Source organism: Leishmania braziliensis, chromosome 32, assembly GCF_000002845.2.
Source record: "Leishmania braziliensis MHOM/BR/75/M2904 complete genome, chromosome 32".
Classification (NCBI taxonomy): Eukaryota; Euglenozoa; class Kinetoplastea; order Trypanosomatida; family Trypanosomatidae; genus Leishmania; species Leishmania braziliensis.
The window spans coordinates 950370-968230 of NC_009324.2; the positions used below are offsets into that span (position 1 = coordinate 950370).

The window sequence follows — 17861 nt, forward strand, 5'->3', positions numbered from 1 at the left end:
TTTAAGATTTGATTGTAAGCGGAAGTGGTGTTTTCGTTTGGTCATATCTGGTTTATGTGTTATTGTAATGAAGATTGAGCTAGTAGTATTTTTCGTTTATTATTCATTGTGTTTAATAATGTGTATCTTTATATTTTGGTGGTTTATGTATATAGTGTTTAAATTAGTGAGGTTAATGGTGTGTATTTCTCCCTTGTGATTATTTTGTTTGTTCTCGTGTTTTGTGGAATTTGGTTTTGTTAGTTTAATCTTTTAGTTGCTTTATTCCCGATATATGGATTTCCGGTTATTTCTCTCGCCCGTTGGGCACCCATAAATTTTTAGTAGCAGAGGCCGACGAGGCGGCTGCCCGAGGTGGACAAAGCGGCTGCGCTGCCGACGTCAGTGGCGGTGTAACACTCGCGGAAGCTGAGGGGCCAACGGACCAGCCATCAGCTCCGCCAGGTGGAACAGCACTGTGGGTGCCATTCGAGCGAGCCTCATCCAGCATCCTTTGCTGACTGGGGGTTCGTGATTGTAGGCGTATGCGCTTCGGTGAGCTTAAGACCTCTGCTACGTTAGAAGAAGAGCGCGAAGAACGAAAGAGTTGAAGCTGCTTGGAGGCAGTGTGCAGTTGAATGTGTCAGCCCCGTAGCCGCTACTCCTTCAGATCAACTGGGAAAAGGGAGGCAAGAGGAAGTCCGCAAAAGCACAAGTAAAGTAGGAAAGAGATGCCGCAGATGCACGCGCACGTGAATGTGCGCACGGTGCCGGTTTAGAGAGAAACGGCGAGCCGTATTGATGTGGAATAAGCAGCCGTGGCGGCCGAGTGGAGTGAAAGAGAAAGGAGCAGCCTATGAAGGGGAGGAAAGGGGAGGAAAAAAAAAATAAAAACAGGAAAGATGGCAATCCGATGCGACAGAGGAGAGAGAAGGCAAAAAGAGGTGTAGTGCAGCAACCAGTGGCGTGGCCGCGTTGCACTACAATGACCGCGGGCACATCACCCCGTGACCTCTTCTGTCATGCACTCGCGGAAATTCACCTACACAGATCACACATGCGTGAGAGGAGGGTGGGCGGTACAACAGCAGCTGCTGTCCCTCACCGGCGAAGCTCTGTTCTGCGCCTCGAAGGAGATGAGACAGGTGCCCCTGCCCCGTCCTCTCCCTCGCGCCCCTTTCGTGTTGTTTTGTTTCTTTTGTTTGGCAGCTTCGCCCCCTCGTCGGCTTGACCACCGATGCGCACCGCACAGGCCACACGAAAACTTGAAAGGAAAAAAGGGGAGGGGCAGCGGTGAGGAAAGTGTATGGGTGCGACGGGGAGTGTGCGAAGGGGAGAAGAAACAACAGTCAGCAACGGCTACAGAAACACACAGCGAGAGAGTAAAAGAGGGGAAGCTCTGAGCTGTCGAGAATGACAGGGGGTGAGGCGCTGTATTGAGGGCGCATCTCCTCTCTTTAGTTCTTTTTTTTTTTTCGCCTTTTTTCTCCCCTTTCGTTTCATGCTAAACGGCCCCAAACGTGACTGTCCCGTCAGAGTTGATGGCGTGGCCGTGTTCCACCAACCACACCCGCAGTGTCTGCTGCCATGTCTGAAACCACGTTACAGCCTCCTGCTTTGTCGCGACTGACTTCATCTTTTGACTCATGGCAGCAAACTCCGGCAGCTGCCTCAGGATTCGCTTCTGCAGCTCCATCAGCGTCGTCATCGTGCGGGCCTCGCTTGACTGCATTCCCGTCACTACGGTGCAGGCAAGTGAGTCCAATAACGCGCAGTCACTTACCGCTACAGCAGTAGAAGATGGCAGGGATGCAGCTGAATCGACAGCAGGTGCCGGGGTTGGGCGCACCGCCGGCGTGGGCACCGCAGGTGCGGCGACCGATGACTGCATCACTGCTCCTGCAGAATTGGACGATAGTTGCAGTGTAACGGCTGCCTGCTTTGGGGCTGTCTTGGTCGGTGCGGGGTCCACCACTCGCGCACTCGCAGGTGGAGTGTTGTCACCGTGCACCGCCGGATGCGGTTGCGCGAATGCATCCGTAGCGCCGGTGGCACCTTGCTGCCGCAAGGCCTCTTTCGTGCCTAGGAGGAAGGCGCGTATGGCGGTGCTCGTCACCTCCTCCTTTTCTTGTCGGCGTGCGCGTGCCGAGAGGGAGTCGTCTGCGCCCCTCGATGACTTTTCTCCACCCTCGTTGCTCACGTAACCGCCGTCGTCATCCGACCAGTTCGTGGGTTTATGCAGCTCTGCTTCGGCCGCGTCCATTGTTTTCCAGTCTTTCGTCCTAATCCGTAGAGACGTGTCAGAGCCCCACGCGGCCGAGATGCTAGCGGCGCTGTTGCCAGAGAAGAGAGGTCCATTGCTCGGGCCGGCAGGGGCCATGGTCCTCTCGCCCCACAGCTGCAGTATCGGCCGTCGGAGCGGCGTGGGGGTAATGAAGGACTTTGACGTGGACGACGATGGCGAGCATGCTGTCCTGCCGTGCCCCTCGCCCTCACTGACGTCCTGTTGGAGCCACAACGTAGGCAGCTGCAGCAACACACATGACAAGTGACTGTACTCAGAAGCCGGCGTGGAGACAAGCCGCACAGGCTTGGCAGCTTCCTTGGTCGATGGGCTAAGGAGGCTGTTGTACTCCAGTCGCATTGGTTCTCGCCGAAGCACACGGCGCCGCTTGCGATTGCCGCTACTGCTGCCGTGCGCGCCATCTTCGCGCGCTTTATCGCGCATAGCTGCAGTGTGGCTTTCTTCATCCTCATCCAAGTCCTCGCCGCTGCCAATGTCGCTACCCGCGACTGGTGCATCCATCGAGTCCTCGAAGTAGTGTGAGGACACGTGCAGCTCATACGGGGGAGTCGCGCAGTCGACGGAGGGCAAGAAGGCAAACAGACGTCGCTCACGCTCCGCCGTCGCGTCCGCGTGCGCATTCTCCGTGCTAAGGCTGGCGACAGGGCAAATGACATACCGCGTCACTGTGGTGGCTTCCACCGTGCGCTGCATCGTCGCAGATCGTGTTGCGCTCGCGGAGGCGACGGCACATGAGGGCGCTGATTCCCGAATCGCGGGAACAAGGCCGTCGTAGCGTGGAATCATACCGAGAGGGGGTGACGGCAGAGTCCAGCAAGCCAATGAGCTACAAAGCTCACCAAACCAGTGACGCTACAGGCACCTCCTCTGTGGCGTGTTGATGGCCGCACAGCGTGCCCCGTGTCGCCTCCAACTTCTCCCTCTCTAGCCCTAGTAGGGTCCGGCCTAGTCAGTTGGTAGAATGGGCTGGTTCTGGGTTAACGCCACTTTTACTCTGGGCCAACTCAAAGACACTCAGGCGAACGCAGGACTGTACACGCACAGGCACACGTACGTGCGAGTGAATGGGGGTCGTGGCGACTCTCTCCAGGACCTCTTGCTACAGGTGCCCAAGGGAGGAAGGATAGGCGAGGGGGTGCCGTGAAGTGAAGCACCCATGCGTAGGCAGAGAGAAGGGGGGAGACAGAGAGAGCATCAGAGGAAGTCACCTGGCAGGCCAGTGCAAGGGAGAAGCCAAACACCACAGTGGGACATCCCAAACACCTCCACCATCATGGACGGGGTGGTGCGCACGGCACGGAGAGAAGACGGAAAGCTTTGTGTCATACGAGATGGGGAGGCATTCCCCTCACCCCGCACACTCATAACAAGCATCTCGATAGCTTTAGAGATCTTGACAAGTTGCAGCCTCTCTTCACTGCGCCAGCAGCACCAACGATGGAGCGGCAACTACGCATACGCAGTCCCACCCCCGCCCTCACCCAGCATCGGGACTTGATCTTTTTCCTTTGTACGTTCGTGCACCGCGTCTTCCTTCCTGGGGCATTTTCCACTATCAGCGCGTCATGCACACGCCTTCATGGCGGAGTGCGCCTCAGCGCGGGGCACCTTAGGCCCCAGCACACCCCCACCCCTCCCCCCCCCAACTCTGTGTGGGGAAGCCAAGGAGCCCACCCCCTATCCCTGCCAATGCCGAGCCACCCTCTGGCTGTGAGAGCGGACCAAGGGACTGCGACGTAGGGGGGAGGGGGGTCAAGGCGAGGTAGCGCTGCTGGTGTCGGCGGTCAGGCCGTGGATGGCGCGGCATCAGAGTGAGCTGCGACAGTGAACGGGCCTGCTCCACCCATACGATGAGCGAAGTGTCAGCGTGACTCGAGCGGTATCCCACGGGGTGCTCGCTGCCCGCTGGGGTGGCGAGCCAGAGCGTCACTCCGAGTGGGGGTGCACCCCGTGGCGATCGGCATGGTGGGAGCAGCGACCTGCGAAGCGAAGGGTGGGTGTGGTTTGCGGCAGGGCCCGTGCTTAGCTGACTGGGTCGGCGTGCTGCTGTACCGCGGGGCTGGCGCTGCATTGCACCAGGCGGTGCGCCGGTTGGCAGGCCGACGGGGGTGTGGAGTGAAGCGCACCCCATGTTGCATGGGAGAGAAAAGTCAAGTGGGCGAAAAAGTGCCTTGCGCCTGGTGTCAAGCGAGTGCGTTGACCTTCGGGCCCCCCGCCTCCTCCCTGGAAACTAAAAGGCAGAAGGCGTAGCTTCGGCGCTGAGCAGGCGAAAAGGAAAGGGGGAAAGAGTGGCGAGTGCGCCTCTCAAGAGTGAGGCGTTCGAGACCAGCGCTCGACGGCTGCACAGGAAGACAATCACGCGGAGCTCAAAATCTCCTTAGCGTTCGACGCAGGGAGGTGCCGATCTGCAGAGCGTCCCCAGCTCCTGCAGCTTACTGTGCAGCTGCTCCCATATCACACCCGTCGTGGGGTGGCACTGCACATAATGGCATCCCGCACGCTCGCATGCAACGCGGTCGGCCTCGGCGTCTCCAACGTGCACATGCAGGCGCACATCCACACCCGGCTCACGCGCATCGCTACCCCTTGGGCACATGGCACTGTAGGAAGCGGCAATATCGCGTACACCGGTCAGGATGCCTGCGGGCGACGGTTTTGCGTAAACCGCATCCCGAGCAGAAATAACCCGCGAGAGCAGCGGCGGCTCGCCGCTCGCACCACGCTCAAACGCGCCCAGCTGCAAGAACACACCCTGAATGCGAGGATCCATGTTAGAGACCACGAAGGGCGGCGCAGCAAGGAAGAGAACAGTAGACGATGAGGCAATACCAGGAGGAGCTGGGCCTGAAGCAGACGCCGTCGTCGTCTCTGCTAGACCAGACCACGTAGCGCTCTCGTCATGACTCAACTGCCGTTGGTTCCACTCACGCAAGCACTGCAGTGTGCGGAGTCCTTCCGGGTACCAGCTGTGAGCCTTGGTGGTGCCGAACTGAGCAAACAGTACGTAGTCTTCAAAACGACGCACTTCGTTGGGGTGGTTGGCCCACAGCGCCTCGGCGCGCTGCACCACATCTGCTGCAGCGCCCTCATACAAGGCGGCAGAAGTGTAGGTTTGCCTCAGAACGCGGGTCCAGAAAGAGCGCAGCTCCTCATCGGTGTCACCGCCAATCGGCATCTCCTGGGGGTCAGCAGAGCGAGTCCATGCTGCACGATCCACCCGCACTTGGTCGTGAATCGCCTTCAACGCCAACTCTTGCACGACCTCACAGGTGGCATTCGGGCAGCTTGCGTCAAGATCCACACCGTGCTCCTGCAGGAAGGCAGAGTACGAGCTACGGTACTGGTAGCCCAATCCATGTGTTATCTGAATAAGAGTGTTCAGCGCGTCGAAGCTGACGGTGATGGGTACCCGCAGCATCAAGGCTGCAAGATAACACCCGTTCTTTCCTTCTCAAGTCCACACACGGGCGTCACTAGGTTCACTGAGAGGTCCTCCACCTTCAAAATCCACTGAAAGGGCAAGAGGGGGAAAGAAAGAGAGAGAGAAAGCAGCGGACGCACAAACGAAGGAGTACGCAATCAGAGCGGTGAGGGAAAGAGAGACCGGCGTGGAGAAGGCGGAGTTGATCGTGCCCCCTCCCATCAGGGGGCCCACACGTTGCACGAGATAGCACGAGGTGAAGTGAGCATGAGAGGGGGATAGGGGGGAGGAAGAGAATAGGGCACGTAGACTTTCGTTTTGATGCGCGAGAGAGGAGAAATCGCCTTTCAGCCGGCGCGCCAGCGCACACACGGACATGCGCCGACAACACCGCGCGTACGCAGACGCTTTAAAAGAGCTCGTCGAGAAGCTCATCTGCTTTTCGTCGTGAACACCGTCGGCTGAATATGCAGCCCCTCCATCTGTACTCGGGCTACCTCCGTAAGAGAGATCCGGCACAAGGTAAGCCAATCAAGCCACCCCACCGGCTCCGTGAGGCTGTTCTGTTCGGCATCGCACCAGTCCTCGCTTTCGCTGCAACACACCCGGCCATGCACCACACTTCGCGCGCTGTATTTTTGAGGCCCCCCTGGTAGGTGACCAAGAGGGGAGCGGCGGCACCGTCCGGCAGCGTTCTCGTCTCCTCGCCGCCCGTCACCTTTGAGTGAAGCACTGAAGTGGCGATGGGCATACCAGCAGACGGTAGTAACACGACGCAGCGCGCTGTCAGCCCAGGCACGGGCAACGCGTGCGAATAGTCAAAGAACTGCTGCATCGCGTCGAATGAGCAGCACATGCGAGAACAGCGCTGCTTCTCGGGGAAAGCCGGCATGCTGCCCCACCACCTCGAGCCGTCGAAGAGAAGTGACAGACCGCTTTACCTATTGGGTGCTCGCTCGTCGGACAGAGATTGGTGTCGAGAGAGCTGCCTCGCCAGCGGGTCTCTCATTCACCGTATCCACTAACTCGGGCTGACACAGCGACATCTGGCTGCGCACGAGGTCGGGTGAGGGGCACACGTGTACCCATACCTCCGTTGCCAATTTGTACACTCGTCAATACGGAGTCATCGGGCGTCCACCCTGGAATCGATCCATGTAGGAGAGTCATCCTGTCGCGCACTCGCCCCTTGGCGCTCGTCAGGGGTGCGCCCACGCTGCACGTCGCACACACGAATCCCCTTGAACTGCTCTCGTGATACGGCCCCGTATTGGGGGAGCTCCTTCAGTACCTCCCGCGGCAGCCAGAGACGATGGAAAGTGCTCCTTAGCTGATGCAAAGAGTTCAGGCCGACAACGTAGTACAACACCTGATGCGCATCGCCTGCACTTCCTGTCGGGACTGCGAGAGCCGGATCCTCGACAACCTTGTCCATGAGGTGCCTAGACAAAGACGAGGTCCACATAGTCCATGGTGTCGTGGTGACGGCCTCACTCTTGGCCAACCCCGCGCAGAGGCGCTGCGGGAAGAGAGGAGGAATCTGTTGCCAGGCGCACTTGCTCACAGCGTATATCATGTCTGTCGGCGCCAGTGCGTTTGCCATGAGCACAGTATCGACCACCAATCACGTAGAGGCACTCCTCGCAGGAGACGAGATGATACCCGTGCCGCGAGTGTGGCGTCACCGGCGGCCGAATCAGCTTCCACTAAAGTGGACGTACGGTGTGCCTGCCGCGCACCTCGCACACGTCGGCCAGGGCTGAAGACGCAACCCTACAAAGGGATGCTCGGTGTTGCGGAGAGCAGATTTGACGCAGCCAAGGTGAGTGCTGAGGCCCACACGAGTGCGTGTCTGAGACACGGCCGCCTGACGAGGATGCAGGCGTGACGTACGCCATTGCTATCGCCCGCCTTCAGCCCCACCTGAGGCAGCAGTTCCATGATGATTAGTAGCACAACTACATCGCTCACCGCATGAATGACAACTCCAGTCGGCGCGGCGCCAGTGCTGTGTCGTCTCGAGCTCCTCGAGGAGGATGACGAGAGTAACAAGGTGCCGCCCGCGCTGCCTCTGCTCTGATTGAACGCCTCCTCCCCCCCCTGTTCGATCACGTAGCCCCCTCCCCTCGTATTCACAGCCGCGCTCATTCAACTTCTCCGTCGTTGGAAAAGGGGGGCTGGGTGTGGAGGACGACGCGCCCAAGCTGTGTCTCACGATATCCCCATCCTTATCACCCTCTTCAGTGGCACCGCCCACCCTCGTGGAGTGCCTCTGCTCCGGTGGCTGCGCAGCGCCCCGCTGTTCCCGCATGGTGCCATGCCACTGGCAATCTCGCACAGCCTTCGCAGCCGGCGTTGGCGGTGCAGTGTCAAAGCAGCGTCGAAGGCGTCTGTCCCACAGCGCTGATCTGCGCGGCACACATGGCGCGCGACCGTCGTAGCGGGTAGCACGAAGAGAGGGCAGCTGGGTCCCTCGTACCTTACCACCTATCCCAGTAATTCGCTTGGAGGCCAGCCGCCGAACTGAACAATGCCGCCCAGGGCGGCGTATCAACAAGTGGCTTGTCCACCCCTCTTCACGGAGGGGCCGAATCCACAGTCGAAAGAGAGAGAGAGAGACCATAACACCCAGAAGCACACCTGCTCAGTGGCGTGCAAAACCCGTACAGACAGGCAAGCGCACGACACACACAATTAGCACAGAAACACCGAACAAACAGGAAGAGAAAAAACAAAAGAGAGCGCAGTAAAAAAAAAAATCCGCGTAGGGAACGGGTGAGCGCTTCGTGCTCGACAATGGTGCAGCGTCTGTGTGTCTATGCGTGCATGCGTATACGCTATAGAGAGAGAGAAAGAGGTGCCGGCAGTCGCCCTAAAAGAGAAAGAGGCGAAAAGTGGCGTTCGTAATGAACGTCATACCGGGAGATGAACAGAGGATCTGGCAAAGGAAAACCACGCGCAAGGGTGAAGGGGGTGGGGGTAAGAGATCGAGGGGTAAGCCATGAGATGGGTCTGCGGAAGGCGATCAGCACAGGGAAGGGCAAGAGATGATGCACAGGCGAGTCTTTCCAGTACATTCTTTCCCGTTCGTTCATTTCATGGGGGAGGGCCCCACGCCCACACACGCACGTCTAAGGCGGCGGCACGAGTACGCCTACGCGAAAGAGGAGGTAAAAGCGCCGCCAAGGAGAGGAAAATCGTGTGCTGTCTCTCACGTTCTTTCATCGATCTCATGGGAAACGGAGAGGCCACAAACAGGCACTCTACCCGTTGACCCACACGCTGTGTGTCTTTGAGCGCTTTTGTTGTCGTGTTATCCCTTCTACCCTCCGTGGCCCTCTCCGCCCGCCTCCCCATTTTAGGCCTTTGCTATAGTGGCCCTGCGCTCCGCCTGTCTTCTAATGGGCAAAGAGCGAGGAAGAAGGGGAAAGAAGAAAAGAAGAGAGAGAGGGGGGAGGGAGGGAGGGAGGGGGTAAGGAGGGCGGAGCGTAGGCAAGACCTGATGAAGGGCGAGAGCGCACAGAGAGAGAGAAGGAGGAAAGGGTAACACACGACTCGCGTAGGTACAGAGCGAACACACACACAGAGAGAGAGAGAGACGCACGCACCGAGAGATGCACGCGCGCAGACGGAGACAGAGAGACCCACGAATCGACGCACAGGGAGAACTCAGCAGTCAAAGAGCCCATGCAGACAACAACAGCTGCACCAAGCGAAGAGCACACAAAAAAAAAAAACCAACAAGGGGGAGTGAGGGAACGCCTCGTGGGCAAGATACATTACTCACACAGCAAAAGTGCAAGAGAACAGGCAAGAAAAGGCCGGGGATCGCCCTCACAATGTGGAAAAAGGAAGGGGGACACAGGAAGAGCGACACAGCATGAGGGGGGAGTGATGAGTAGAATGTCCGACGCTGCACCAGTAGCAGCCGCATCAACGCCGAAGACAAGTGCTATACACGTTGCACCGCTTCGATCGCGCACTACGCGAGTTACGTGCACACACACGCACACACACACAGAGAGAGAGACAAGCATGTGCTCGTATGCGGCCTGCTGATTCAGAGAAATGCGAGAGAGAGGAAGAGGATCAGAGAAAAGGGGAGACAAGGACAAGACGAGAAGACAATAAAAGAGAGAGAGAGAGAGAGACGTCACCCACCTGATGACGCTGCAGTCAACGAGTGATGGTGGTGAAAGAGAGAAGATAAAAAGCGAGAGAAAAGCGAGACGCACATGTAAAGGCATTTCGCGCTGTCATGCGCACGGAGCACGCACGTTAGAAAGAAGCTCCATTGTAGAAAATGAGTTGGAGAGGTGGTGAAAAGTGTGCCCGCATGGGAGGGCGGCAGAAAGGAGGCCTGGCGCTGAAGAAGACTCCTCAGAGAAAAGCAAACCACGGGTGCCGCCAACGGAGGGATGCCGATGCGCTACAAAACGTTTCGTATGGGAGGAAACTGTGCAGTGAAAGGGGAAAAAGTTCGCCCCGCGCTACTCCTAGCGTCAATGCCATGACTTGTGAGTCTCCTTCCTTTCCCCGCATCTCACAACAGCAAGTACAGCTGACGCCGCCGCCGCGTCGCTGCACAATCTCTCCACGCCTGCTGTATCACTGTCGCCGCCTCCTCTTGCACAATTTGATCGCGGATGTACCGCCGCTGCGCCTCGTCCGTCTCCGCGTCGCCCCAAGTGAATTTGTTCGTGCCGAGTCGCTGTCGCTGGGGTTGCAGCTTATAAAAAGGCGTTGATAGAGGAGTGGAGAGTGGGTGGCCTGCAGAGCGCCAGTGCGGGGTCATGGCGGCGTCGTGTGCACCTTCACTTCTGACCCACGCATTTCCGCTCGTACCCACCCCGACATTCTTCACTTCTGTGGCAGGAGGGCTCGTGTCCTCTTCAATCCCCTCTTCTCCCTCCGTGACTGCAAGACCCTCTCCGTCGCCCTGATCCACTGCCTCGCCGATGTCGCCTCCGCCGTGCCCAACGCACAGGAGATCCCTTTCGCCATCTAGAGGGGAATTCCGCGGTGACAGCAGGCCCGCGGATGCTTCCGCGACCTCTGGCAATGTCGCCAACGACTCGGGTGGAAGAGACACAGGCAAAGACGCAGCAGTCGACGGTGTCATCTCAAGCTGAGCCGCGAATCCTGGTTCTCTTGGCGCCTCAACTGATACCGCAGTCGCCGACGCGGCAATCGGGGTGAGAACCGGCAACAAGCAAGGGGACATGATAGTGCCCAGAGGCGCCAGTGTTTGGGGTGCACTCGCCGTGTGCTGAGGTGGGGTGTCCACGTCTTCAACGATATCGATTTCATGGTTGGACAAGAGATCCTGCTGTGCTGCTTGCCGGTGCTGCACATCCTTATCTTCCGCCTTCGCGAAATCATCGCCCACAGATACCAGCGCCTCGCTGGCACCCGCGACATCCACCAAAGCGGAGGGCAGCAGCAATTGGGATTGCATTGTCGCTGTGGATGGGCCCATCGGCAACCCCAGCGCTCTTACCTTTGCCAGCTCCACCACCTCCACCTTTCCCAAGAGGCGCTGCGCATTGATCACCGTTGATCCTCCCTCGCTTGGTCGAAACTCGCTTCGGTCGTGAATACTCCGCCAGAAACTCTCCCGGAGTTGCGTGATTTGGGTCGTGGTGGAGCCGATGGACGCAGTGTGGCGGCCCAGCGTCTCATCCTCGGTTGTCGCGTATGTCTCCGCTTCCACCGCGCAGCAGTATTCCTCCTTGAAGGAGAGAGGTGCATCAGGAGAGCCGGTGGTGCGGCTGCCGCCTGCCAAGGCCAGCAACGACTTTGCCGCCTCGTCCTCTACCACCTCCGCATTGAGGATTGCTGCAGGCTGTAGCAGTGTCCGCGTAGGAAGTCGAATGCGTCCCCCGGCGTCATCACTGCGGACACTGGAGTAGACGTTTCTCAGCTCCATTGACACGGGTGTTGCCATCTTGTGCGCTACGAAGATAAATACGCGACCACGCCGACGAGGCGATGCCGCCAGAGGTTGCGGGGCAACTTCCACCTCCGCTGCAGGCCGCCTTTCCCCTACCGCCTTCGCCGCCTCTGCACTTCGCTTCTCCTCTGTGGACTTAGTGTTGGCGTGGTCTACGGCCATTTGAAGGCCTGCACCCTCGTCGTGCGGTGCGCTCGCCGCACGCGTCGGTGTCTCAGAAAAATCACCTCGACTGGGTCCTGCGTTCTCTGATGACGGCAACAACGAGAACAAAGTCGCGGCGCGGCCGTGTTGGGGTGGGTGGCTGCCGTTCGCCGCAGGACTCGCCAGCTGCTCTTGAGCCTCCGCAGTTGGGGAAGCTACTGAAGCGGCAAGGGCAACTGTGGTACCCTTTTCCCTTTCTGTCGAGGATGCCTCTTCATCGCGGACGGCTTCGCTGCCGTTGGGTAAGGCGTCACCCTCCTCTTCCTCTGTCTCTCCTTGCAGTCCATCGCTCACTGGTCCATTGCCACCTTCCGTTTCCAGATTGACTGTGCACACCGAAGCACTGCTGCTAATTGGCTGCCGTGCTTCGTGCAAGTCTGCGGTAAACCGAATGGCAGCGGCAGAGACTGACGCGCGCGTTAATGACCCGCCACGCAGAACAGTGTCCTCCCTCTTGTTGCAGCAAATGTCCTCTGCAGACGCAGAGAAAGCAGCGAGTGGTGGTGGTGAATCAGAAAGAATCCCCTCCCTGACCCCTGTTCTGTCACCCACGTCGTCCTCGCGACTTCTGTCGGAGAGGGTCATGTGCGCAGCTTCGGAAGAGTCACATGCCTTCGTCTCGCAAGCCGCACCGAGTCCCGCACTATCCGCTCCGTAGGCCTCGTCCACGCACTGACTTACTTCCTGTTGCACTTGCGATTCCTCTGGGTGCGACGAGGGCGAGAGCGCCGGAGAAGGAGGCACAGCCTCCAGCCCCCCCTCTCCTCTCCCCTCCGGTCCCGGTGGTGACAGGGACGGCGTCCTCCTCCCTATTCGCGCGGCCGATGAGGCTGGCGAAGGAGAAGGCGGCTTCGGCACATCGCCGTTGTCTTCTGCAGCAGACGCAGGGAGCCCTGCGCTGTCCTCCAGAGTGGCAGCTAAGTTCAAAACTTTCCTCAGTCCCGTCGACTGATGCGCTGAAAGCGCGTCAGCCACCGCCGCCTCGTCGTGGGTAGGCTCTGGCCGTTCTGCCCTGAGAACCTCATCGAGTGACGTCCGGGAAGGTGACGCGATTCGCTGCGCTGAGGGGCCACTCTGCTCCGCTGCACACGCAAGATGCTGACCCTCCTCGTGTGCATGCGCCTCCATAAATGCCACGACGTTGCCTTGCTCATCACTCACATCTAGCTGCGGCAGTGGATTGAAGCTGACGAGCTCCGCCTCCTTGGGCACCGAGGAGGCTGCCTCCAATACGAGAGCGCTGCTTGGTGCGTTCTCACGCTCCTCGGTGGGCATCTCCACCTCTTCGTGCTCAGCCTCCTCTATGTCGTGAGTGTTCGCCGTAGACGTGCGCGCGCACCCGGCACCATAGAAGCTGGCCCCCCCACTTCCTGTCAACGCGTCTGCCGATGCCGGCGTGCGGCTGCACTGTCCCAAGCCGAGCAATTCTACTTTGAACGCCACTGCGTCATCGGCAACACTTGAATCGGGAAGGTAATTCATCTCTCTCTCGACTTTCCCTCGATTCATCGAAGAAGGCGCTGATGCAGCTGCCGTCGCTGCATCATGCTTGCGCATCATCACACAGTTGCCTGTGGCAGCTGAGGCGTCAGCGGCGACACTGTCTCCCAGATCGTGGAAAGTCTCGTCGTGAAAACTGCCAGGGCTCTTGGTGTCGAAAGGCTCCTCGGCGACTGAGCTACCCCTCGTCCCTTCGTCAGCCCTCTCACATGGAATCAGCGACTTGCTCCACTCCACAATTGCGGCCACCGCAACCTCTCTGCCGCATTCGTCCCCTAGGGGGCGAATGCCTTCGTTCTCCCTCTCAGACACACCGCCCCTTAGAGTCCCAGTTGACAACTCGTGCTCTACCGCCGCAAGTTGGATACAGGCGCCCTCGCCATCAAGACGCGCATCCGCGATGGCGCCCTCTTCGCCTGCCGCCGCAGCCTGTGTGCGGGAAGCATGGCGTTCTACACCCGGTGTGTGCACTACATCAGCGAAAGATGATGATGATGCTGCCAACGAGGACAGATGAACTGCGCTTGTGCTGCAAGAGACGCTGCCTACAGCACCCGTCACGAGGATACCGGAGAGACCCACGCCGAACGGCTGCGAAACGCGGGACTCCCCCTGCGGCGCCATTAGCGATGCCACCGATTTGGGTGACAATGAGCGCGGCTGCGCATCACTCGGCGTGTCGTCACCGTCGAGCATCACTGCCTCGACCACGTCAGCGGCACGCCTCTGCGAGGCGTGCTTCACAGTTGACGTCTCAGTCTGGCACGATGCTTGAGCTAAGTGTAGAGCGTCTCGGCACCTAGCCGTGTGCTCATCGTGGTCCCGCCCCACCTCCATGCCCAGCAAGGTCCTGTGGCGGCAGAGAGGTCGCAGAAAGGCTTGCAGCACGGTTGCGCACCACGTCAAGTCATCGGGAATTCGAGTGAAGCACGGCGTGAGGTCGGGTGGGGTGACCGCGGCTGACGAGGTGGATGCGGCGAGGTCCGAAACGCCAGCACCCGCACTCTCTCCCTTTGGTGTCGCAGCAGATTCGCTCCACGGTGCTGATGACACCGCGGCAGCCTCAGTCATGCTCTTAACACTAAGCTCATCAAGGACGAAGGGTTCACTTCTGCAATGATGCGGCAACATCTTTGGCGTCTCCGGCTTGGCCTCGAATAGCAGACTGCGCAGCACACAAGACTCTACTGATGTGCTGCTAGTCGGCTCCAGCTCGTGAGGCGGTGAATGGTGATACTGAGAGGCGAACCGCGTCCCTGCATCGTAGTAAGTAGATGATGACCGGGGCGGCAGATGCGCAGTCGTGAACACCCCCGGCTCTCCTGCCTTGTCTTTCGACAGAGGTGCAGAACTACGCCGCGGCAATCGGCCAGGCGCGGCTGATCCATCTCGCTCAGTTGACGTGTGGTGTCGGGTGCGTCGACCTGGTGGCGGGATCGGCACGCGCATCGATGGATCACGCAATGGTCTCTCGCCGCGGCGCTGCAGCGGCGGCGGCTCTCGCTGCGCCAATGGTGGATGCGTCAGGTGTGGGCAATCCGGTTTGGGAGCCGCGGTGGCGTGGCCTCCGATGCCGTGTCGATGCGGAAGCGAAGACACAGATGGCCGGCGTGGACCATACGCAGAGTAAAACGCGGCGCTCGCACTGCTGGGGCGGCTACGCGTCTGTACACTTGCCAAGGGCTGCGGCACGAAGGTGGTGGCGGAGGACCGGCGAAATGTCGCCTCGTGTGAAGTAGGGCAGCTAGCACGGTCACACGCGAAAGAAGGTCGGAGCGGACGCTTACCAATCACCTCCACCGTGCGCGGCAGCACTGATGTCACGATAGTGGCCTGCAACGGAGATGTGAGGTCTCTAGCGACGGGTGCAGCTGCTGAGAACACCCCTGGGGACCGCTGAGGACGCTGGTGCATACGCGCGCGGTGCTTGCTGGAGGCGCGGGCGCGTCCAGTGTGTGAAGGGTGCGACACTGCTGGCCCAGCCTCGCTGGTGGCGGCTGAGGAGCGGCGCAGCGGGTGGTGGTACAGCTCCACCTCGAGCTCTTCTCGCCGCCAGCGTTTCTTCATGGCTGTCATGCATTGCCTCAACGACTGCGCGCGCTGCTGTTCCTCCGGGGCGAGGCGAGGAACAGCAAGAAGCCAGTTATGCGCCTGCTGATAGTGCTGGTAGGCTGCCTGGTAGAGGCCCATCTCATCCAGCCAGTCCGCATGTTTCTGCTTCACGTGAGACAAGAAGCACACATTCTCGCGCCACTCCAGCCACATGCGCATGAGCGCCTTCTCCTCCTTCCCGTCGGTGTTGGCAGCGGCATCCCCATAAAGGGGACCACCTGCTGACATCCTCGCCGCCGCGGCGTCCTCCTCGCGGTCGTCCTCCCCGCCCCCACCCGCAGCGTACGCGCCATCCGGATGGCCCATTACCTGGAATGCGCGTCCCTGGGTGAGCCGCCGCCGCATCTTTGTTGCCTTGTCCTTCGCCACGAATACCTGCCGTTCCACCGCCTCTTCCGCCATCTCTGCGTACTGCAGCGCCTCGGCCAGCTGCTGAAGTCCGTGCTGCGTCTGCGCCATATTGAAGTATGTGATGCCGATTCCAGGTGCCCGAAGTTCTTCCTCCAGGGCCGCCGATCGGGCGAAGCGTGCGCTTGCCAGCGTGTACTCCCCCAGCTTGAAGTGGTAGACGCCGAGGTTGTGCTCGACAGCGGCCACAGCCTCGAGCCGCAGAAGCTCCTGCGACGGGGAGAAAAAGGGGACGCTCATGCTGCGCACGTTGTTGGCACTTCTAATGTGGTTGGCCCTGGCACCGATGACGTTGGCCGTGAGCACGGCTGGTCCTTTCATGTCGTGACTCCTGGCCTGCGCCGACGCGGCGGCTGGCTGTTGCCGGGGGGCTGTGTCGTGACAAGCGAGAGAACCCGTACATCCTCCCGCCACGCCGCTGAACGAGTGGCCATCGAGCTCGAGCAGATCTGGTACATACCGAAACACTCGACCAACATCCTTGCTCAGCAACCGGTCTGTCTGCTGAAGGAGTTGCAGGGCCGCAGAGTACTGCCCACGATTCATCCACTCCAAAGCGTGACGGCTCGCGAGCCTTACAAAGCGCAGCAACGTAGAGACCGTTGCATCCTCGCTCTCCTCGAGCTCCCTAACCAGAAGCTCACGATGACGGTCCGGGTCCGCACCGCTGCTCGGCACGATGCTGCTCGGGGTGGCTGCCAGCCCCGCGGCTAGACGCGCGTCTAGAACCATGACTCGCCGCATTAACGTGAAAACAAGCGTCAGTCGCTCGTCCAGCTGCTGCTCGAGCTCGCTGGCCTGCGTGTCAAAAGCCTGCTGAGCACGTGCCTGACGCACATGCTGGTTCACACGACTGCTGTGGCTAGCACCTGCTACATGGGCGGCACCCTCGGAGGCGCCCATGAGGGGTGGCTGTGGCAGCTGTTGGTGCCCTGCTATGCTGCGCAGAAACAGCTCGCTCGCCCTGTCAAGGGTAGGGGTGGCCCCTGGCACAAGCGACGGTGCCAAGAACGATGACACTTGAGGTCCAGGTGCCGGGAGCGGTGCCTCTGCAGACGGTCGCTCGAGGTCCTGCGACGTGCGTGCCTGAAGATGTGCTGCTTGTATCGATGGCCGGCTGGGCCGAAGCACGGCACAGGGCAGCGCAGAGTCAGAGCCTGAGCGACGCAGCAGGGACGACGGAGGCGGACCACTACTTCGGTCTCCGATACAGTCGGCTTCAGAAACAGCGCCGTTATAGTGTACAGGGGCGCCACACGCGGACACTAAAGCTTGCTGCCGAAGCAGGGCATTCAAGTGCGAGCGCAGCGCCGCCACGTCGTTCGCACACGTCTGCACAAACGTCGACGTGGGAGGCGTCGACGAAGACGGCGGCCGCCGTGAGCCTTCGGTACGCACCGGCAATGACGCCGAAGACAGGGATGGCGACGACAGTGTAGTCACAGCGGCGACAGCGAACGTGTGTGTGCCGCCGATGTTGACGGTGGGGCGAAACACACGTACATCATCGCTGGGATAACTGCCATACTCTTTCCCAGCCGTCACGCCACGGTGATCCACAGGGGTAAACCCCGCGTCGATTGACGAAATTGGGCTGTCTCGAAGCCGGTAGGCGTTGTCACTGCCGAGCTTTCTGGGAGACAAGGCCACGTCGCGGGGGAAGCCCTGAGTGGCGGACGGGCTGGCCACAACATCGTCTATGGGTCCGTAGGCTCTAACGTTTTGCGTGGCACGGCAGCCCCGGTCGGTGCTTGCGTTGGCTGGTTGTCGCTGGGTGCATCGCACCGTGGGCGACGGGCGAACAGCACTGGCAGAGGAAACATCAGTCGTAGCGCGAGTGCTCAGCATGCAGTCCATCGATTGCAGCGTGGGTCGCAGAGGAGTGCTGCGATCTCTGATGGGGGCGTGGCAGTCAAACTCATCCGCATGATCCATCACAGAGACATAAGAGGAGGCAGTTCTACAAGACGGCGAGAAGG

General features: G+C 59.8%; 3 protein-coding genes and 1 pseudogene across 4 annotated transcripts; all 4 read right to left on the reverse strand.

Annotated features, from left to right (window-relative positions):
• Positions 1-1483: 1483 nt before the first annotated feature.
• Positions 1484-3070, reverse strand: LBRM_32_2620 (conserved hypothetical protein; the record flags this gene model as incomplete). The annotated part of the gene is made up of 1 exon (XM_001567565.1): positions 1484-3070. One exon carries the CDS (start codon positions 3068-3070, stop codon positions 1484-1486), a length of 1587 nt encoding a protein of 528 aa, XP_001567615.1.
• A 1591-nt stretch (positions 3071-4661) lies between these two features.
• LBRM_32_2630 (conserved hypothetical protein) lies at positions 4662-5702 on the reverse strand (the record flags this gene model as incomplete). Its single annotated transcript, XM_001567566.1, has 1 exon — positions 4662-5702. One exon carries the CDS (start codon positions 5700-5702, stop codon positions 4662-4664), a length of 1041 nt encoding a protein of 346 aa, XP_001567616.1.
• A 496-nt stretch (positions 5703-6198) lies between these two features.
• On the reverse strand, positions 6199-8328 carry LBRM_32_2640 (annotated as a pseudogene). Its single transcript is given in 2 exon segments — positions 6199-7605; positions 7609-8328. Coding segments are annotated over 2 exon segments (2127 nt in total).
• Positions 8329-10248: 1920 nt separating this feature from the next.
• LBRM_32_2650 (conserved hypothetical protein) lies at positions 10249-16785 on the reverse strand (the record flags this gene model as incomplete). The annotated part of the gene is made up of 1 exon (XM_001567567.2): positions 10249-16785. The coding sequence occupies one exon, from the start codon at positions 16783-16785 to the stop codon at positions 10249-10251; it is 6537 nt and encodes a 2178-aa protein (XP_001567617.2).
• Positions 16786-17861: the final 1076 nt, after the last annotated feature.